The sequence below is a fragment of the Hypomesus transpacificus genome, chromosome 26 (assembly GCF_021917145.1).
Source record: "Hypomesus transpacificus isolate Combined female chromosome 26, fHypTra1, whole genome shotgun sequence".
Classification (NCBI taxonomy): Eukaryota; Metazoa; Chordata; class Actinopteri; order Osmeriformes; family Osmeridae; genus Hypomesus; species Hypomesus transpacificus.
The window spans coordinates 1586067-1609991 of NC_061085.1; the positions used below are offsets into that span (position 1 = coordinate 1586067).

At 39.8% G+C, this 23925-nt stretch overlaps 1 protein-coding gene across 9 annotated transcripts in view; it reads right to left on the reverse strand.

Moving 5' to 3' along the window:
• palm1a (paralemmin 1a) overlaps positions 1 to 23925 on the reverse strand; it is a 128834-nt gene that overhangs the window by 20297 nt on the left and 84612 nt on the right. For 3 of the 9 annotated variants that reach the window (XM_047049742.1, XM_047049743.1, XM_047049741.1), the window contains one exon: positions 7625 to 7714. The exons of 1 other annotated variant lie outside the window; for it this stretch is intronic. In XM_047049742.1, coding sequence (XP_046905698.1) covers positions 7625 to 7714 — 90 coding nt within the window. Of the gene's footprint in view, positions 1 to 7624; positions 7715 to 9198; positions 9289 to 12288; positions 12391 to 23925 lie in introns of all 9 variants that reach the window. 5 more of the 9 variants (XM_047049740.1, XM_047049736.1, XM_047049739.1 and 2 more) reach the window with 3 other exon arrangements.

Sequence of the window (23925 nt, forward strand, 5' to 3'; positions counted from 1 at the left end):
TGAAACTTTGCAGGGTACTTCAGGCGGAAGTCACCTTAAAGCCTATTCCTGACGGGGGAATCCTAATTATATGGAAAGATATACATGAAATAAATGTACAGATATGTGTTCAATATATTGTGGAATATATTTGAAATATAGGTAAAATTATGTGGAAAAATATTTTAAATATATAATGACAATGATCGCTTCCAGCAAACTTCTTTTGAATTAGCCATTTCCCCCCAAATAAATGTCAATCTTACGGTATTTACGTTTTTGGGGGCACATTTTCAATTAGCAGGTGGTACTGTTTGAATCGGGATTCCATTCGCAATACTGCCGTTGACAACCTTCTTAGAATACCTTCTAGATGGCTGAGTGGTTAGGGAATCAGGCTATTAATCAGAAGGTTGCCGGTTTGAGCGCAAAAAATGAAGCTTTGTCCTTGGGCAAGGCAATTCACCCTACTTGCCTCGGGGTATGTCCCTGTACTTACTGTAACTACCTGTAAGTCACTCTGGATAAGATCATCTGCTAAATGACTAAATGTAAATATCACCATATATGTCTGTACATTGTATGGGCATGTTTATATGAAGCCCCCCCCCTGAAGTACTGCAAAGTTAAACCTTGATATGTGAAAATAAGACTGAATTAGAACTGTTTGAGCTTGGACCGTTTGAACTTGGACCAAGTCTGACTATGCGTGCCATAGGAGAAACATCTTATTTTATTATTCAGTTACTGAACACAACCAGGTCTACATCTGGGAATGGCTCAATCGGATCAGAAGTTGCTCTGGTGAACGAAGGGTTGCAGGTTCAACTCCAGGCGGAGACATTTATTTTTGACAAAACAGTTTCTAGTCTTCTGGGTAATCCCGGTGTAACTATCTATTATGTCAATTGTACAATATTTTGCCATTTTGAAGGAGGAATCCGCTATATTTTTTTAAAATATATTCTACCATATATTAAACATACATGTGACAGTATATCTTTACATATATTACCAATACATTTTCCCATATAAATCGTGATACATTATGGTGGTATTTATAAATATAAAATTGCATATATTGGATGGATATATAAACACATATTATATATTCATGTTGAATATGTTGCAATGTATTGTAAAATAATAATATTAAATCCCATGTATGGAAATATATTGCCTAATATATCACATGATATTTTCCAATACACGGCAATATATTTTCCTTCCGTAAGGGAATGCACGAGCATAGGCAGTACAGCATGCAGTTGTCTGACACACACTTCGAAAACGAAAGTAAGTAAGTGCATAATTTTCTATTGCCCGGGAATTAACTCATATTTACCTTTAGACGCGTGAGCTCTAAACATTTCCGACGGTCCCCAAAGCGATTTTTTTTTTCTGAAACGTTAGCTACCCAGATAGCACACATACGTCTTGCCGACGTCGGCTTAAGATCGAAACGTCGTGTTCTATTCATAACGTCGTATAAGCATCGGCAAATGATCGGATTTCTTCTCATATCTGTGCTCCATCTCAAACATCGCAGATACGTCGGCTCATCACTGACTGTTTCAGGAAGAACGTTCCATTATGCTCATTACGTGTTGTATTGCAAGCATATCTAGAGCCAGAGACACGCGAGTCAGATGCCTTCACTTTTTAAACCGTAATTTATCTTCACAAAGAAGGAGCAGTCGTTGATAGGTAAGTAAATGAAAGTAGAAAAATATGAAAAAGTTTTGCGATAAGTAGCCTATGCCTACAACAATGTGTAAAGTTACTGTAATGAGCTAGGTTTGAGTGAACTTTATGCTACAGAGCTAGCGCAAAGGGACCCCAACCGTCAAGGGCCGGGTTTCCCAGATTCGTTAAGAAGCTCTTAACGCTAAGATCTTCTTAAGAACGTTCTAAGAGCGTTCTAGAGCGCCCTTAGAATGTTCTTAAGACGCTCTTAGCGTTAAGACCTTCTTAACGAATCTGGGAAACCCGGCCAAGGCTAGTTCGACACACTGGTCAGACATCTTACAAAAATGTAGCTAATAGAGCAAAATAAACATAGACACTAAACATAAACATAAACATAGACACAAAATAAACACTTTGACATGTTATGTCAAAGTGTTGTATTGTAATAAGTAACTTAGGCCTACATACACATAGGCTAATACTGTACATTCTGGCTTAACAGTGATCTGTAATTTTTTTTCTTCTAATTTCCGCAGTTAACTACTGTAGACATTCAGACTGGGCAGCGGAGACCAATGGAAGACGCAGAACTGTAGGCAAAGCTGTATATATGTTCTCTGTTGATCTCTCTTTTCTGTGTTGGAGCTATTTTAAGAGCTTGATGGCATCAACATTCAGTCTGATAATAAAAGATCAATAACTTGAATTGTGTCTCTTCATTATAATACCCACACACAGAAAATCCAGGTTGAATCAAGTAGCTAGCTACTGCTAATAGCCCATTGTATGTTCATTTGCTAAGTGACATTTCAGATAGATAGTTAAATATTTGCTGTCTGAGAGACCCAAACTAAATAAATAAATGTAGAGTTAAGAGGAAATATCTGTAGAACAGCCGGTTGGTACAGTTTTGATTCATCGTCCAGACATCGTCTGGAGGTCGGTTTTGATCAATTGCCAACGTATCGGCGACGTCTTGCCAATGTGCAAACAATGTCTATACGACGTTGGCCCGATGTATGTTGTATACGTCGGGCCAACGTCGGCAAGAGGTATGTGTGCTATCTGGGTAGCTAGAGTATATCGTCCCAAATATCGTCCATTCAAAATTGCCAACGTTCCAGACCCAATTATCTTCCATGACCGTTTGTTTTGTTAATTTCTTAAAGAAGATATGCAGCAGCAACAAAAGAAAGTAACTAGATATGTACACACCTTATATGCACACCAAATTACAACTTCTTACTTTGAGATTTGAGTATATAAATACGCTCTCAAACCGATTGTCTAGCATCTGCCTTCCGCAGCGTCAAACTTGACATTTCTCCATTGAAAGTGGTTGGGTGGACGATAATGGGAACCCCCTGGCTAACTTCTAAAATTAGGAAAATATAATTTCAAGGCATATCCTTATTGGATTTTTAAATCAGAATGTTATAATATATATATTTATATATATGTAGTGTATCTATATATTAAAGTACAATGCTGTGACAATGTTTTTAATTTGTATTACCGTAAATCCTCAAATAGTGGCCGGGGCTTTTATTTACATAAGCTGCACAGCGCACCGGCCTGTATTTGGGGCAGGCTTGTATTAGTGGCAGGCCTTTATTTCTTACTTACCGATATCTTCTGTTATAGAATTATATTATTTAAATAAAATAATGGGCATAATTACAGTAGGCTAATATCATTCATTGCATATGCGTTCAAGCACTTCCTGCAACCATTTACCGATAGGCTACCGGTAGAATTAAACCGGTAGACCTATAGCTAATCAACTTTCTGGAGACTAACCATTTAGAAATGAATCTGTAATAAACCATAGTGACAGTCTTAAGATACATTGTTATTTGCAGATATTTTCCAATGTTCTCAATTACAATCAAGCAAGTCAAAAATTTCACTTGGCCAAAAAAAAAGTTTATCGCGTATAGCGCTTTATTTGCAGTGTCAACGTAACAATAAATATCTGGTCCTGTCAAAGGACAGCAATCACAGAACGAACAGGAGACAACCCAAATTAAACCAAATGGCCAGGACTTAGACTAGGTCTATCATATTACGCAACTACCAAATTCATCAGCAACATCTGAATGGGCATAGCCATTAAGCTACGGTCAAATGGAACAAACAAACTCCGAACTAAATGGACCTTGCAAAATAGGCCTACATCTAAACATAATACTTAGGTCTACATCCAAAGCTCACCAGTAATGAGGCAACATTTGTACAGCTATTCGGCGACCCCCTCAACACCCTCTTCCCCATCCTCATCGTCGAGAACAACAAGTTCATTATTAAGCAGCTCCTCTTCGTCGTTCTCCTCATCCTGGGCTACTTGCGTGCGGTTCTCCTCCCCCCGCTGCCGGAGCTGCGCCAGCGTATCCCTACCAGCGGCGCATGGCTGTCCCGCTTTGAAGCAATGGATGAGATCGTCTTCACTCCCGTCATCTTTCAGTGTCAGTCCACAAACTTTGAAGGACTTTCGGATCATGTCCTTGTCCAGCTTCTCCCAGGCAGCGACTACCCAGTTCACGAGCAGGTGGCGGGCAGGGGCTCTCATGTTACCTCCAGCAGTATATTCTTTATAGAGTTTTTAGAGTCCCCGGCCATCCATAAATCATACTCCTCGTGTAGACTGCTTGAACGGCTGGTTCCACATAACATCTGGGGCTTGGATGTACTTAGTGCAGCCGCCAGGGATAACTGCAGTTGTGACATTGTAGCCACATTTGAGTTCAGCCCTAGTGGCGTCGCTGATGTGGCATCGATATGCATCCCAGGCTAGGAGCCGTGGGGTGAAACTGAATTTCCCGACGACTGACTGTAGCCAGTCTGATGTCAGGCTGTCGTTCAATTAGCCATTCGCTGAAGTTGCAATCACAGCGCTTACTTTCTGTTGTTGCATTCGAGCCACTTCACGCACAGGCCCTTTGAAAACGATGTACGGCTTAAGTTTGGAACCATCGGCCTTGGCAGCCAGGATCACTGTAAGATGGCTCTTTACATGTCCTGTAGTTTTTAAAGCCACGCTTTTGGCCCCTCGCTTATCCACCGTTGTGGACGACAGCATATCAAACCAGACTGCTGTTTCATCCATTATGTCTCTCTCCATAATATTTTTGGAGGCGATTACTTTTCCCACGTAGTCAATGTAGGAAACCAGCTTTTCAACCACCTGGTCTGGGTCTTTCTGAGACACCGTTGTACGTCTACTTACTGAAAACCCATTGCGCTCTAGAAATCTCTGGAGCCAGCCCCTGCTTGCCACGAAGCTACAGTCTCCAATGTCACTCACGGAGGGAAATATTTCCAAAGCTTTATTTTGTATCATCTTTCTAGTTACCCTAGAATGCCTATAGCGGACTGAAAAAATCCATTCGACCAGGCTGGTCTTCATATCCAGGCTAACCTTTTTCCTACCTCCACCTGCTAGTCGGGCTCTGTTCTTTGTGGTCGCATTGAATTCACTCTTCTGCTTCTTCCAATATCGAATTTGTTTTGGGTCTATATTAGTCATTCGCTGCCTTTTCTCCCGAATGTTCTTCTGCAAACTTTAAAACCTTCTCTTTAAATTTTATGTCGAATTTTCGCCTTGGCGCCATGGTGCACTGCTTTATTATCTCTTTGAAAAAAGTAGCCTAGCCAACTAAAACGTTAAAGACGCGCCATCATGAACAATAACAAATTCGCCTAGTAGGCCTACGTGGTAAAATGTCTTTTTTTATTGGCAACAGTCCATGAAATTAGCTAATAACATTAAACATAAGAGAACATGTATTTATGAAATATTACTTTTACATGTATTTTATTTTTAACATGTATTTGGGGCCCGGCCTTTATTTGTCCGTATCGACCACGCCCCCGGCTACTATTTGAAGCCCGGCCTCTAATTGAATCCCGGTCTTTATTTGAGGATTTACGGTTTATCAACTTTTTCATAACATTTCTATCGAGCATCGAGAGCTAGGTGGATGATAATGGGACACCTCACGCCACCTTTAGTTAGCTTCCGGGCTAAGTTAGCTAGCATAATACTTGGAGCAATGCTACTACCATGCTAGCAGACATCCCAACCTGCAAAAACTAATTTCAGGGAGGTGGCTTCACCGGCTACGCATACATGCAACGTTACGCTGTGAGACCCGCATTCGAACGAGCCGCTTCGAAATATAAACCACACCAACACAAGAAAATGTTAAATTGGGATATAAACCACAGTTTTATTTCTGAAAAATACAGTATTTAAGAAAGTATATCAATATAAACCTGATTTATTGTTGACTGGTGTGTATGTTTAATTGGTTTACCGAATACAATTTAACTGTTGAAGCAGGTTGTAGAACGTAATTGGATAAGAGTGTCTGCCAAATGACCAAATGTAATTGGTTGTTACGGTTGCTAGGGATTCCGAAGACTCTCTGGGCGGCCTTTAGCCAGCTAATTTTGCTAGATGTAAAGATACGTTACGTTGTTTATAATACAACAAGATATATAACAACATATTTGTGACACTTGCACGTCGAAACATTTGTCAGATAACCTTTATCAAATTGATGACGATTGTGAGACTAGCGTCTCGAGGACTTGACGTCACTCCTTCAATCTCTCAATACAGTCGACATACCATGAACTGACCAGCAGATGTCCCTATGGAGAAAATGTATCAAACGCTTGAAAAAGTTGCTTCGGAAAGCTTTGTTTCCCCCATCACTTAATCCTACTATAGACCAACTGAAGTCTAGCCTAACCCACAACGTGTTTGAAATTTTTTAGCCAATAAATTACATTTTGCTTAATGATTGAAAGGCTAGACAACATACGCTCTAATGAAATAATCACAGACTAACAACACGGAAATAAATGACAGATTGACGAAGGCACGTTCATTTTAAGACCGTGCCAGAGAATGTCTAATAAAGGGAGAACTCCCACTCTCGGGAAACTTCCGGGTTCTGAACTGGTTGCAGTTCCACTCAAGTTCCATATGAGGGCGCTAACGGTCGAGTGTAGAATGAATGGAAGTCTATGGAGCTATACCCCTCAAAATCCATTTTCTCAGGATATAATTGTTTGTCTAGTAATTTGAATTCTGAATTCGAAAGGGGAGGCAAAAAAAGTACACACCACTGGGTGTTAGATTTTTTTTGAAGTCACCTTTCCGTTCTAAAAAGCCTTTGAAAAAGTAATCGACGTCATACACATCGTACGACCAGAGCTACTGCTTGATGGCAAGCTCTGGTTACCTCCACTTTTCTCTCGAGGCATCGACAACACAGCTGACAGGTTAGGCTCTCCCTGTCAATACACATGCTAGAAAGAGTTTTGGCTTGCTAATGTTGTTGCAAATGTTGCTAATGCTCTGACATTCTGGTTCTGCTTCGGATGCCATCAAGCGGGATCTCTGGTCGTAGTCTGTCCTTCACTAACCAATCAGCATTCGTTAGCAGAATGCTAGCGTATTATGGGCAACAACAACTTACCCTGTAAGAAATCGAAAGGTCTTAAGTACTCGTTCATTCAACTTTTGACCTGTAATCCATGTTGAACATGCAAAAACTACAATCAAATCTGACATTTATCAACGACAATCAGACAAAAGAGACAAATTTAGCTGTTTAGCTCCATAGACTCCTATTCATTTTGCACTCGACCGCGATCACTCCCAGTGGAACTATGGTGGAACTGCAACAAAATTCGGTACAATGGGGCTTAATAGGGAGTGGGAATGCTCTCCTTAAACAGGCTCTGACTGTGCCTTTGCTCCATGCAACAAGCACCATCTAGCGATCATTACAAGTCAGTAACAACGCCCCTGTCTGTAGACTCATGAAGAATCTATAAGTAGGGAAAATGTCTAGTAGTTCTCTAATTCTCAGTTAACTAAATGTCAACTGACAATTAGTATTTTATATTTTTTAAGTAAGCTTGCACAATTGTGAACACTTACCTTTCATCATGGTCTCTGAGGCACCTTTGTATTTGTCCAGACAAGAGCTGTTTTGAGCTTTGATATCTGTCAAATGATTTGGCTGTGTGGCTGGAAAGAGAAAAGACATCCAAAGTGTTGTATATAGCGAAGACAATGACTCTGAGTTGTCTTTTTCTTCCAACAAAATTCCAACCAAGACAAACATTGCATTTTGTTCCTTATACAAGGATTTCTGACATTAACAAACCAATGCAAATTATTCCACAGACAAAAAAACTCCAGTGTAATCAAAACATCCCCCTCACGATACTGTTTGAAACCCAGGGGCCGGTTCCATAAAGTGAGATTACCTAATAAGCCAGGCTTGTGTCAGTTACTTTCCCTGACATAAACCTGTCTTATTCGGAACACTGTTTTTATGGAACAGGCCTCAGGACTCTTACACTCCAAAAGTATTTGAACAGTGACACACTTGTGAATTTAGTTATGCACCCCTATATTTTATTATGGAATGTTAATAAATGTCATTCAACTTTTTTATGCATGTCAAAATCATGTCAAATAAAGTAGTTATCTTTCACATTACAGTACAAACATAATCATTTGTGGAAATCATTGGAATTGGATCACATATAATTCTTTACAGTTTGTTTTTTTGCTAATCCAGATAATTTTCAACCGCAGACAAGTGACAAGTATGATTGTGCATATGTAGCCAGTGTGTGGTGAAACTCACTCCTCAAGTATGTAACAGGCCACCCGCGTTCAGTTTACTTTGAAATAATGGTCCAGAATACAGTTAATGCTGGATGACAAGCTAACACTTGAATAATTAGTGAGGAGTTAACATGTTTTTCACAAGTAATATAATAAGCCATTTAATTTTATATTTGACACATACTGTACAGGCATACATTTCTGTGAGGCACTAGTGAGATTCTAACAAACATTGTAATCTGGAAAATGTGGTTTTGCGCTTCTCGCAACATAACAACAGCTCATGTCTTCATTAAGGATGCAAATAGTTTTTGACAAGAGAACATCAATGTTTAAATTCATATCCCAAAGAGAAGTCCTCTTCAGGCGGTTACTGTAACATTAAGGTAGGTCTTTGGAGTCTGAGACATATTGAACTGACACTCAAGAGCTCATAATAGTAAACTAGGGCGTCAGGTGGCTGAGCGGTTAGGGAATCGGGCTGGTAATCAGAAGGTTGCCGGGTTGATCTCCCGGCCCTGCAAAATGACGTTGTGTCTTTGGGCAAGGCACTTCACCCTACTTGCCTCGGGGAATGTTCCTGTACCTACTGTAAGTCGCTCTGCGCTAAATGACTAAATGTAATGTAACTGATCCAATCAGGGTCGGACTGGGACCGAAAAACAGCTTGGGACTTTGGAACACACCGGCCCCCCCCCCCCCCCCCCCCCCCCCCCCCCTCCACTTTCTCCCTCACTTTCTTTTTCCATACTTGTCTCTGTTTCTGCATCTGCTATTTAATGTTGCAAAAGAACAATAATCAGTTAACTATATTCAATAATGACAATCAATTCAACAAACTAATTTCCATATAATAACCCTGTTAACAGACTGACTTGTGTACAGTTGCAGTGCTGCACCTGTCTCTCCACTGGACCCTGTCACCACAGCAGCCTCCATATCTTTCCCTGTGTCACCTGTGCCTGCTTAAATACACAGAACAGAAAATCAAAACAATTGCATTTGAGCCACATAGCACATTTATTATTTAAAGCCAAAAAACATGTTGTGCATGTTTAGATGAGTGCCTTTTTCTCTTGGCCATTTATTTTACTTAATTTAATATATATATCCTATATATTGGCGAACAGTAATACCAAATGTATAATGTTTTTAGAAAAATTTTAACTATATGGTTTTGAATGATATTTTAATTTTGTAAATGTCGAAAATACAGCTGCTTACAGCTACTGGCACCTGGCGCCTCTGGTACAGCCGCATCTTCGGGCTGCAAACTCTCTCCGTCTTTTGACGGCCTAAACATGTATTCTACACTTCTATATTGTGCAGCATTTGCTTGTAGTGCCCGTTGTTTTTCTCCTTTTCCTTTCCATTTCTTTGCTAATGAAACAACAAATATTAGCTAAAATAGCTCCAACGAATTGGCTGTACCCGGAAAACGATTGATTTTCGACCAATCGTGATCTGTAAAATGGATGGACAAGTGCACCGTTCAAGTTTACACGGGGAAAATGCCCACCCCCACCCTTTGGATTTTGGATCACTCCAGTTAAACAGTTGCTTGGTATTAAGGCCGTCCTCAAAGTGAGCGTGAACTTTTAGGATTTTTTCTTCTTGAATAATGCCGTGGCCGTAGCGGCCGTTTGTTTCACCGGCCGTTCGGGAAATCTCCCGAGTCTCCCGATGGCCAGTCCGACCCTGGATCCAATCATGAGCGTGTCAGCATCACTTCCTAATTATTCAAATCTTTAAACAAATGATCATTATTTGTATTATTCTATGTTTAAGATTTAAATAAACAGAGAACATACGTCCATCCTTTGGTAAGAGTACTAGTCACAATCTCAACCTGTAGCTAACATATTTTGGGGGATATAATATTCATAAACTGGTTTCCACAAAGAACCCATTTGATGCACAAGCTTCTGAAATGTTATGACCATGTTAAGATTAGAAAATAAATATAAAAAAATAATTCATTTTTTAGACATCTTCCTTTTGTGATTAGTAATTAATTTGTTATTCTTTCTTAATTGGTCATAGTTTACAAATACTTCTCAATCTTGATATTCTTATTTAGTAATAATCAAATACCTACCAAGGAACTACGTTTGTATAAAATTTGCTATTACTTACTGCTTAGTTCTTGGTTCCATATTAGTTAATGGTATTAACTTCGGTGTTAATATAGTACTACCTATTACTTCCTGCATAGCTACTCGTTAACAACGGACCATTATTCTAAAGTGTTACCGAAATATGTTCCGATTTTCTGCACACAATACAACTTTTACAAAGACAATGTGGAGAAAAAGAGTAAAAATGTTCATCAGTGTGCAGTACTGTGGCCTGTTCCATAAAGGCTGCTCAAATAAGTCGGACTTCAAGTCCCAAACCAGACTTGAATTAGCTTAACAATTCAAGCGGGGCTAAAGCGGTTCCATAAAGGCCAATTTCAGCTTACGCAGTCCTACTAATTCAAGTCAGATTTAAGTAGTCAAGCTAATTGCGCATGCACCCTATTCTTAAGCAGCCCGAGAGGTAAAACATGGATCATACAATCCACCACGGAAAAAGCAATGCACACGGCCACGTGACTTCTTCCAGAAAGAACGTTCCCTTTAAGCTGCGTACTATGACAGCTCCCTCATCCTCCGCTTCATCAAAATGAAACGACATGCCATGATTGACGTGAACGATAAGCTACGTAGGTCAATGTCCTTTTTTAGAACTTTACTTCGTTGATTAAAAAACAGACACCCTCTAAACACGTAAATTGACTTTTTTGTTGTGGCCCTCCTCCTCCCGAACCCCGTGGGGAGGAGGGCCACAACATCATGGCCACCAACAAAACTCAGCAAAACTTGTTCTTGCTCCGGCTTTAGCTGTTGGATATTCGGCAGCGTTGCCACAACAGACCAAATGGCTTCGCTCGCATCTTTCTCCACCGCCATTACGGAACTACAACACAAACTAGCGCCATCAACGTCATCGTTTCTCAGCCACTCCCTCTGTTCGCTGATTGGCCGGTTAAAAATTAACCAGCAAAATCTGACTTGCGTACTGAATGGCCAGACCGAGTACAGAAGCAAAATCAAAATTAATTAGGAACAGCAGTCCATTACATTTCTGTGGTTCAGCAGGAAGTTCCGGAGAAATGGTATACGCCCACTAAAATACACTGAGCACCTCGAGTGGAGTAGTGGAAAACGAGTCTTCTTGCCGAAAACAGTGGCAGCAATAGCCATGGCGAGGGAGCAACTTCCAAAGAAGAAATTATTTATAAAAACGGTTCGTCTTTTGCAGTTCTTTGGAAGTGGTTTGGCATTTTGAAATCCGACAAAGAGCAGAGCAATGCTCGGTGCAAACTGTGTCGTAAACAGGTGGCTACCAAGTCTGGTAACAACAAACATTTTTTACAACCTGAAGCAAAAGCCACTTGTTGGAACATGCCAAAAAGTTTGAGTTTGCGCCAAGGTATTGATACAAAGCAAGGTTTTTAAAAGCTGAAGTTACTTGACCCCATGTATGTGCTCCCTGGCCGCAAACATTTCTCTCACACTGCGCTGCCTAAACTTTATGCCGAGTGTACATTTACATTTACATTTATTCATTTAGCAGACGCTTTTATCCAAAGCGACTTCCAAGAGAGAGCTTTACAAAGTGCATAGGTCACTGATAATAACAACAAGATAGCCCCACAGCATTGCGGGTAGTCCATATTGTGAACAACCAAAAAATAGTGCTAAAGGGAAGAAACCATAAGAGCATGTAGTTAAAATTACACAACATTAATCTCTAAGTGCAGGTGTACCTGTAGGAAAGCAATAAAAATAGGATTAACTAAAATAGAATACAACAGTTTAAATCAGCTACCACTAACCAACAAGAGCAACAGTCTAAGCAAGAGTCATTGTGATCCTTGAGGAAACTAGCGTTGGGTTCAGCTAACCATTCCTAAGTACCATTGTACTCCCGGAAGTGCGTCTTGAGCCTTCTCTTGAAGGTGGAGGGACAGTCCGTGTCTCTGATGGAGGTGGGGAGTTGATTCCACCACTGGGGTGCCACTGGGGAGTGTAGGGAAAAAGTTGAGGAAGAGACTTATTTTGCTACTACTACAGATCTGTGGTCTATCGTCTTAATTATCGTTATCAAATGGAAATATAAATATCTATTGAGATAATTTTGTACCCATATCGCCCAGCCCTACTGCAAACTATCATGTGTGAAGTAGAGGCCATCTTGAACAGCCACACTCGATCACCACAGTCACCAGTGACCTGAAAGACTTAAAGCCTCTTACTCCAAACCACATTTTGCTTTGGAAGGCCAACCCATTCTGCCACCTGGTATCTTTGACAAGACGACCTGACCTGTATGTTGGACGCTGTTGGAGACAGGTGCAGTATGTGACAGACTTCCGTCGTTCAAGTACTACAAGCATCTAATATACCTCCAGTCACTCCAACGGTGATTTACGCAAAAGGAACAAGGCTATCGTAGTCTACATCAAGTTATGAAGGATGTCTGCTTAATGAAGTCAGTGAATATAGTGCAGATATCGTCTTTTAAATGGACTTCAAGTGAACTAAATGTGTGCAATATGTTCATTCTCTTCTTAGTTTTCAGGAATTACAAAGTGGAGACATAACTGTCTTATAAGTTCCTCAAATAAATAACCATAACCCTGGCAGGAGATAATGTTTGTCCAGATGTGTCCTGTGTGCAGTAGAACTACTATCAAGACAGGTTCAATAAAATAGGGGCTAACAAAACCCAAAGCAGGAGGATTTATCAAAGATTACCAAATTAGGCTACTAAGACTAAGGCCGAATCCCAATACTCTGTTTTACCCCTACCCCTTACCCCTAGCCCTTAGTTTACCCCGGGCCCTTAGCCCTTCAAACTGAGGGGTAAGGGCTACATAGCCCTATGAAATGAGACACCACTTGGTTACGGTTACGTATATCGATGTCGTAACCGTAACCAAGTAGTGTTATGCACTGATATCAAACAAAATGTGGGTTATTCACATCCATTATGCAGGTACAATGCATTGTGACAATAACATTTGATTAGGTTAAAATCATTAAATAATCGTAATAATTAATCATGATCTCAATATTGATCAAAATAATCTAGATTATTGGCCACAATCGTGCAGCCCTAATGTATGCTATACAAACTGTCTTTATGGTAGGGATGGGACGTGTGGCACTGACACATCGATGCTTTTGTCGCAAAACCAATACCCACAGTTTCGAAAAAGTGTTTTGGAGCTTGTATCAAATTACGAAACCACGTGATAGATGACATTCAATGCTTCAAACGTCACAAACTGGTTCGAAGTTTTGCCGCTCTTCTGAACCAGAGCCATAGAAGGAACGAAGCCACCACTTCTTGTTACACACAAATCACACATTGCCAGAGAAGCAGCACCAGGCATCGCTCGAGTTTCTTCCATCAGTCATCATTATTTTTAGCCAAACCCGTATTGTAATGATTATAAATCTGTGCACTTGAGTGTTGTGTTATTTAATTTAAATGAAACATAACATGATAGGACTAGGTAGGTCTATAGGTATATATACAGTGCCCAGAAAACAAATTGTCAACAGTAATAATAATTTGTAAAAATAAAGTCCCACAGTTCACAATAGGCCTACATATCACAAATGTTAAGAATACAAAAATAATCTGTGTAATCTAGTTCAATTGACAGAAAGAGAGTATTGTATAAAAACCGTCCACCCGCATTATCACGTAACAGTTTTTTCGGTGGTGTAGCTAGTTAAAGCGTTGGTCATCAACGTATTGTGAATGCGAGTCTGGATTCCCCGGGTGTGCACCCCAGAGAAGGGAACCTCGGAAGATATTCTTTAACTTTTACTGTGAGAAAATGACATAATTGTAACGGCCTACAGATGTATCACAACATTTTAATGTGTGAGCACTAATATCCGATCAAAATGAACACATGTAGCCTTAATTAAAATATTAAATAACGTAGGGTAGTCTACCGTCGGAGACAACCACTATGCCTCATTCAGCCAGTTTAAACGGCTGCTACAGTAGATGACGCTGTTCATTTTCAATGCGCCGATAGTTTGTCTCTTTGGGCCGGCACAATTGGAAGAAACCACCAAAGGCATTGGTTGCCCATCCCTACTTTATGGTTTAAAGAACGTTTTTTTTTTTTTTTTTTTACAAGAGCACAGATCCTACATAGATCTAGCCTCTTAATTTTGCTCTCAAAGTGCACCAGATTCATGCGTTAACTCAAAAATGTAATACATTTTCTTCAGGGGGAGCATGCCCCCGGACCCCCCTAGAGGGTCGGGGGTTCACCGTATCCTTCTCACCTTTTGTACCCCTGACCTGTTTAAATGCCTGACTTTATAAAAATATATTTTTTGTATTGCCAGAATGGAATTGGAACACAAAAGGCTATATATTATTTTTCATATTGGAAAATAAATCTGAATATGCTGAGCGGCGCAAATGCAATAAGAAGACACCTGTTGCCTGGTCTCAACTATTTTCCTGTTTTTCAGGATATTTTTGTGTCTATGGGTCTTCTGCCTGGGAATGAAGAAATTGATGTCACCCTGCTGAAATGATGGAGATGGGTTCCCTTACGGAAGGAAAATATATAACCGTATATTACAAAATATTGTGTGATATATAATGCAATATATTTCCATATATGGGATTTAATATTTATATTTTACATTTATGCATTTAGCAGACGCTTTTATCCAAAGCGACTTCCAAGAGAGCTTTACAAAAGAGCATAGGTCACTGATCATAACAACGAGGTAGTCCCAAACATTGCAAGCAGCCAAAACATGAAGCATACATTGTGAAAAACTAAACAAGTGCCAAAGGGAAGACCCATAAGAGCATGCAGTTATACAAGTTACAAATTAAAACAACATGAACCCCAAAAAGTGCAAGACTGTACCTATAGAAGAACAATCAACAGTAAAAATATTTCACAGCGAGTACAAGGGTTCAAGAGTAAATTTCGTTATAACTAACCTACAAGAGCAACAAGTCTCTCAATAAGAGTAATTGTGATCCTGGAGGAAACTAACATCAGGTCCAACCAAGCTAAGTGCCGTTGTACTCCCGGAACAAGTGCGTCTTGAGCCTTTTCTTGAAGGTGGGGGAGACAGTCAGTGTACCTGATGGAGGTGGGGAGCTGGTTCCACCATTGGGGGGCCAGGCAGGAGAAGAGCTTGTGTTGGGACCGGGCGGTCTCGAGCGGTGGGACCACCGGGCGGTTGTCTGAAGAAGACTGTAGGTGACGGGTGGGGGTGTAAGGCTGCAGGAGAGACTTGATGTAGTCGGGTGCAGTCCCGTTCACTGCTCGGAAGGTCAGTACCAGGGTCTTGAATCTGATACGGGCGTTGATGGGTAGCCAGTGGAGAGAGATGAGGAGCGGGGTAACATGGGAGCGTCTGGGTAGATTGTAGACCAGGCGTTCTGAATCCTCTGAAGAGGGCGGGTTGCACATGCTGGGAGACCGGCGAGCAGCGAGTTGCAGTAGTCCAACTTGGAGAGGACCAGTGCTTGGACTAGCAGCTGGGTGGAGTGCTCAGACAGGTATCTCCTGATCTTCCGGATGTTGTAGAGGGTGAATCTACACGACCGGGAGACCGCAGCAATGTGGGCCGTGAGGGAGAGCTCGTCATCCATGGTAACCCCAAGGTTCCTTGCAGAGGATGAAGGGGTCACCGTCGCAGATCCCAGGGTGATCGACAGATTTTACAATACATTGCAACATATTCAACATAAATATATAATGTATGTGTTTATATATCTATCCAATATATGCAATTTTATATTTATAAATACTACCATAATGTATTACGATTCATATGGGAAAATGTATTGGTAGTATATGTAAAGATATAGTGACACATGTATGTTTAATATATGGTAGAATGTGTTTTAAATATATGTAAAAAATATAGCGATTCCTCCTTCAAAATGGTAAAATATTGTAAAATGTACATAATAGATAGTTACACCGGGATTACCCAGAAGACTAGAAACTTTTTTGTCAAAAAAATAAATAATCCTGAAGTTGAACCTGCAACCGTTCATTTGTCAGCACAACCTCTCATCCGATTGAGCCATTCCCAGATGTAGACCTTGCCGTGTTCAGTAACTGAATAATAAAATAAGACGTTGGCAAGCATAGTCAGATTTGGTCCAAGCTCAAACAGCTCTAATTCAGTCATATTTTCACATTTCAAGGTGAAACTTTGCAGTATTTAGGGGGGGTGTCACCTTAAAGCCTATTCCTGACGGGGGAATCCTAATTATATGGAAAGATATACATGAAATATATGACCAGATATGTGTTCAATATATTGTGGAATATATTTTAAATATAGGTAACATTAGATGGAAAAATATTGGAAATATATACTGACAATGATCGCTTCCAGCAAACTGCTTTTGAATTAGCCAAGTCCCCCTAAATAAATGTCAATCTTATTTACGTTTTTGGGGGCATATTTTCAGTTAGCAGATAGTACTGTTTGAATCGGGATTGCATTTGAAATACTGCAGTTGACAACATTATTAGAATACCTTCTAGATGGCTGAGCAGTTAGGGAATCGGGCTATTAATCAGAAGGTTGCTGGTTCGATTCCAGGCAGCCAAAAATGTAGCTGTGTCCTCGGGCAAGGCAATTCACCCTACTAGCCTGTACTTACTGTATCTTACTGTAAGTCGCAATGGATAAGATCGTCTGCTAAATGGCTAAATGTAAATATCACCATATATGTCTGTACATTGTATGGGCATGTTCTCATATGTACACATGCATTGTACAATATATGTGTACATATATTTCATGTATATCTTTTAATATAATTTTACATATATTTAAAATATATTCTACCATATATGAAGCATACATGTGACACTATATCTTTACATATATTACCTAGAGCTGTCAAACGATAACAATATTTAATCGTGATTAATCGCATTAATGTCATAGTTAACTCGCGATTAATCACAATTAATCGCACATTTTTATCTATTCTAAATGTCCCTTGATTTCTTTTATCCATTATTTTTTCAAATTTTAATGCTCTTATCAACATGGAAAAGTGGTTCGGATTGCTTTGTGCAAATGTTTTTTTTAAATTGAAAACAACATTGCAATCGCCTGGCTTTGACGAGCGGGGGGAGAATTCGCATCAACTGTGTGCTTGGCCATCAAAATGGTGTTTTAGACTCCACGACGTGCTGCGATGAAAGCTCAGTTCACAACGACAGAACACACTGATCACTTTGGTCTTGTCAATGGAACCATTTGGCAACCTTTTAAAAGTAAACTTTCCATTCAGAATCTTATTGGCATCCATTTCGGCGTCTGGCGCTGGCAATCAACTCAAAACGTAACGTTAGCCTACTACCAGAGAATGTCTAATATCCGTAAACGGGCTCTGCTACTACTCTTTAGCCGGCTCGCAAGCCCAAACAAATGTGTGTGGCGTGCCTGTTGTTTTGTTTCCGGTCTAGCTAGATCCAGTGCGGTATTGTAGTTTTTCTAACGTCAGTGGTTGTTGCAATAGAATGTGAAAAAAACTACAACGTTTGCTAGGTCAAAAAGAGCGTTAATCGCGCGATAAAAACATTGACGCCGTTAATTTGGGTTTGCGTTAACGCCGTTAATAACGCGTGCAACTGACAGCACTAATATTACCCATACATTTTCCCATATACAGCGGCATACATTATGGTGGTTATTTATAAATCCATAATTGCATATATTTTGGGATATATAACCACACATATTATATATTCATGTTCCATATATTGAAATATATGGAAAACGGCAATCATTTGTATATTCTGCAATATATTGCAATGAATAGCAATATATTACATTAATATATATTATAGTGTATAATATATTTATCATCAATATATTATCCCATGTATTTCCATATATAATATATTGGAATAGGACTAATATATTACAATATATTTCAAGTCACATATTGGTGAATATATTTTCTTTCCGTAAGGGTTACAATTATGTAACTATAGGATTGAAAAATGAATGTCTCAGTTATTGCTTATATTATACTCTTAAGTTGTATTATTCGAAATTTTATGCTAAGCTGTGACTGATTATGAACAATAGAAGTGTGGGACATTGGTTTTAAAGGAGGATGGGTATATATCACTCAAAGGAATGCAGAGGCCTTGCCGTAAATTAGGACGTACATTTATGGCCTATCTTCTGGAACTCCTACAAGCCAAGTCTGTAGCTGTCGAAGCCAGGTCAGGCCTAGGTCTTTGTCAGAGGCCTGACCATGGTCAGATTGATGTAAGGACAGAGATGCCAACATGGTACAGCTTCTGTAATCAGAAACTCTAGTACAGGAGCCAATTGGCTGACAAAGCGTAGAAATTATCACCAACAGAAAGGTACCAATAGCAAAATTGACACAAATAACAGGAAGAAAATATATAAGTGAATGTCCAGAGAAAACTTGCCAGTCTTCTCTTGGGAGCACACTAACCCTATACTTTTGTCTGAATAAAATCTTTGCATCAAACTCTGAGTTCCAGTGCGTCTGTTTTGGATCAAAACCACCTCAACACTAAGGGTGCTTTCACACCTATTAGTCCGTTTGCTTGGTCCGAATCAGTGGATGATTTGCTACTTTGTTGCATTTTTCATTAGGTCCGGTTTGTGTTCACACGGTCCTGTTTTAAGCGAACCAACGTTTGTAAAAATACAATGACGTTAGTAAAAAACAATGACACGCGGTCATACAGGTTGTTAATCTATTGGACAGAAAATGATTGAGGGAAAACCACTTCCTTGTCACGAACAACAATGGAGCAACAGCAGCGAATTGAGATTGCAATCTATAATCTTTACTTGTTATGACCACGTTTTTTGGCTTGCTCGTTGGTCTTTAACTCAGGATTATATCCAGGTCATCAAACCAAATTATTTTTTCTCGTCCGACGGGCTACCACTTTTCCATAGAAAATCACGCACTTTTCTGTATTGCTGCCTACGTTTTTTAACTTTCAAACGACGTTGGTCCACTGTGCAATAATAACCCTTTATTTCAGACATGTTTGGTCTTTTTCAATCAGGCCATGGTTCATTTTCTCTGAAAGTCCGGTTCGTTTGCAGGTTAGAACACGCATTCGAACTCTGGTGCGGACCAAACAACCGAACCATGGTCCCCCTAAAAAGACGGGATTCGGTCCGGTTCCAAGTGAACCATGGTTCGGTTTGCTTTAGGTGTAACCGTAATCTGACTTAACATTGACTTATTCCAGGAAGCAAACCAAAATGTAGTGCATTGTTGGTTGAAAAATGATGTTGGTGCCACTCATTAGCAGAAAAATAAGCAGAGGGAAAACGTGGGGGAATGATGAAGTGAAGGCTCTTCTGCAAATATGGGTTGATGATCATTTTGCAGAGATACTTGTGGAAACAAGAAAAGCGAGGTATTTCAATTATTTAGTGATATACTGAAAGAAATAAGGGTCATTATTGCACAGTGGACCAATGTGTGTTGAAAGTTACAATATTTAGGCAGCAGTACATAAAAGTAAGTGATGTGAAGACCAACGATCAACCCAAAAAACTTGGTTGTGCAACACCAAATCATAACAATTAAAGACAGTATTGCAATCACCATACGGTGCTGTTGCTCCATTGTTGTTCGTGACAAGGAAGTGATTTTCCCTCACACATTTTTTGTCCAATAGATTAACAACCTGTATGACCGCGTGTCATAGTTTTTTTACAAACGTTTTTTTTTTTAACAGAACTGTGTAAACACTAACACGGATCTAATGATTGATGTGATTGAAAGCGATTTGCATGTGCGAAAACGGTTTTATATTTGTGGAACACGGTTGGAACACATTTGAGGTATACTTCTGACCTAGTTTTGAGCCCATACACAGCCACGGTTCAATTTATTGTCCAGGGAGCCAACTTTTTTTTAAACAGGATGAACAGGAGAGCAAGTAGAGATTGCGTACCTTCTATCTTTCAGTTCCAAACTAATTACACTTCCCTCATTGTTGCAATACTTGCCTGTTTTGCCAGGATAACTGGATATGTTGATGTATGATGATATATGTATGATGTCCTTGTGTGTAAATATACCGACAGGCTGGCCCAGTAACCCAGAACTCCCTTTACCAGGTTGCTCCACTACTTTTGACAGGGGACAACGAAGTGATCATTGACAGACGACAAAATAGAATGTTGATAATGTCGAGCTACGCAATTATAGACCAACTGCAGTCTAACCCACAACGTCTGTAACATCCTTTATAATATATTTACAATATAATATAATATTATAATAAATTGGGCCATGGCTAACTGCCAAAATAAAATTACCCGCCATATCACGATTGGATTTTCAAGCCAGAATGTTTTGAGATATATACATATATTTATATGAAACTCATGACGAGCATCCAAATTATAGAATGAACTAAAATACAATCCAAACATTGTGCAATATCCCAAAACTTTTATCAGACAGTGTTTTGTGCAAGAACTGCCTTGATTAAAAAAATAACAGACAAATATAGCTGCAAGCAGCAATGTGGTGGCCAAGCAGGTCAGATGACCCAGAAGAAACTTTCAATATCTAGTGACTGCGGTTTACCTGGCTTTCTTTGCAGTGGCTTATAGTCTCGCTAAACAGAGACTCAGAGACATGACAAGCTTGTCAGCTTTGGCTGGATTTGAACCTCTGACGTTGCCAGGACACCAATTTATCCTAGTGAGCTATTCTCAGTGCTGGAAATCAGATTTCAGTGACTGCGTAAAAATATAAAGAATTTTTCCTGTGGCAAGCGGTTGTCAGATTTGTCCCAAGTTTAAACAGCTGTAATTCAGTCCTATTTTGATATGTCAATGTGATTGTGGTCTGAAGATAATCTGTGTAAAAGTTGGTGAATATTTGATACATTTTGAGTAGGACAAAAACGTTTTATTAATTAATGAAAATGGCGGCATCAATTTGGCTGGTATCACAAGTTAACATGTGTCAGACATGGGATCGCCCCCCTAGAGGTTAGAGGACACATATCTGTAAAGCACAATAAATCTGACTCTTCTTGAGTATAGATCCCCTGAGATTGAAACATTACCATTATGATTATACTGTTAGACAGCTACTGTGGCATACCTGGCTTCACTAAACAGATAAACAAGTATCATGACATGCGTGATGACTTTGGCTGGATTCGAACCTATGACCTTACACTTCAGACGAACCCGTCTTATCCCAGTGAGCTATTCTCAGTGCAAGGAATTACTGTGTTCAGTTACTGTGTAAAAAAAGTAAGCCGTTTTTCCTGTGGGAAGCGTTGTCAGATTTGAACCAAGTATAAAAAGTTGTAATTCAGTCATATTTTGACAAATCGAGGTGATTGTAGTCTGAAAATGATTTGATTACATGTCCATGAAAATAGGAGCAACGGCAAACGAGGAGTTCAAAAAAGTATGTTTTTATGAAAATTCCAAATGGCCGACGCCCAAAATGGTGGACACGGGACAATGTGATATATTTCGACTTGGTATGCCACGTAGAATCAGAAGAGACCAATCTTGTGATTTATGACAAATCTGTTCAGAAGTTATGATGCAAGAAATACGATGCACTGGCTAGATGTAGATTCACTATATCTAAAAAGCACAATAAATCGGATTCTTCATGAGTATAAATCCCCTGAGAATGAAACATTATCGTGGCCATTATGATTATACTGCTCGACAGCTACTGTCCCATACCTGGCTTCACTAAACAGATAAACCAGTATCATGACAAGCCTGAGACTTTGCCTGGATTCGAACCTACGACCTTGCACTTCAACGGAGCCAGTCTATCCCAGTGAGCCATTATCAGCGCTGGGAATTGCTGTGTACAGTTACTGAATACAAAAAGGAAGCCGTTTCTCCTGTGGCACGCATGGTCAGATTTGGCCCGAGTTTAAACAGCTGTAATTCAGTCATATTTTTACATGGCAAGGTGATTGTGGTCTGAAGATAATCTGTGCCAAATCTGGTGAATATTGGATACATTGTGTAGGAGTAAGGAAAAAAGTTTTATTCATTCATTCAAAATGGGGCCTCATCAATTCGTCTGGTATCACGCGTTAACATGCATCAGACGCGGGATCTCCTAAGATATCACGAGACATAGGAATGACTTAAATACGCCAAACAAATCAACAGTTATTGGTCAAAACACAATCCTACCTATTGTAATGCCCCCTAGAGGTCAAATGACACTACCTGTCTCAAACCTCTTAATAAGAGGGCATTGAGTCCATACACCAAGTTTGGAGTCAATGCATCAAAGCTTGGCTAAGATATTACCTCACTTCCCTTTTTCCTGATCACTTGCTCAATTTGATTGGCTGTAACTAACAAACGGTTGCAGAAATCAAAACGCCATGTGATGTCTTTTGTGAGGCTTGGTCTGAAGATAAATGGTGCCAAATTTTTGCCTATTGCAGCGCCACCTAGAGGTGAAATGGCATGACCTATTTTGGACTTCTTTAGAACAGGGTCCCTCGTCCCTATAACAAATTTGTTGTCAATTCAGTAAAGAGGTGCTGAGATATGACCTCACTTCTTTTATGGTGGCTTGGTTGACGACTTTGATTGGCTGATGACTTTGATTGGCTGTTCCAGTCAAAAAGTGTAGAAAATCAAAAAAACATGTGATTTCTTTTGTGAGGCTTGATCTGAAGATAAATGGTGCCAAATTTTTGCTGATTGCAGCGCCACCTAGAGGTGAAATGGCATGACCTATTTTGGACTTCTTTAGAACAGTGTCCCCTAGTCCCTATACCAAATTTGGTGTCAATGCAGTGAAGAGGTGCTGAGATATGACCTCACTTCTTTTATGGTGGCTTGGTTGACGACTTTGTTTGGCTGTTCCAGTCAAAAGGTTTAGATAATCAAAAAAACATGTGATTTATTTTGTGTGGCTTGGTCTGAAGATGATCTGTGCCAAATTTGGTGAAGATTGGACAAACCTTATAGGAGAGGTAGCGAAAAAACGTTATATTCAAAATGGCGGCCACATCAATTCAGCCACATCAATTTGATGTGGGTGTAACTAACAAACGGTTACGAAATTTAAAGCTCCAGGGGATAATTTCTGTGAGGCTTGGTCTGAAGATCATATGTGGCAATTATGAAGAAGATTCGACAAGAATTGTAGGAGGAGTAGCGAAAAAACGCTTTTCCTTTACATTCAAAATGGCGGAGAATCTATAGAACTGGGTATGATGTCATAGAGTGCGTTGAACTCGTCTTGATCCAGGGAATCCAATACCTCATCGAATACCGATACCTCATTTTGGACAATGGGGCATATGGTTCAAAAGTAAAAAGTAAAAGTAAATGTGTAAACACACCTTCAACTTTGACCCATTGGTGGCGCTAGATGGTTGGAATGGGAGACATGAAACTTGGTGAAATTGATGAGGGGACTGGTCCCAAATAGTGTGCCAAAATTCACAACTTCTCACCATTTGGTTCTAGGGGCTGCCATAGACTCCC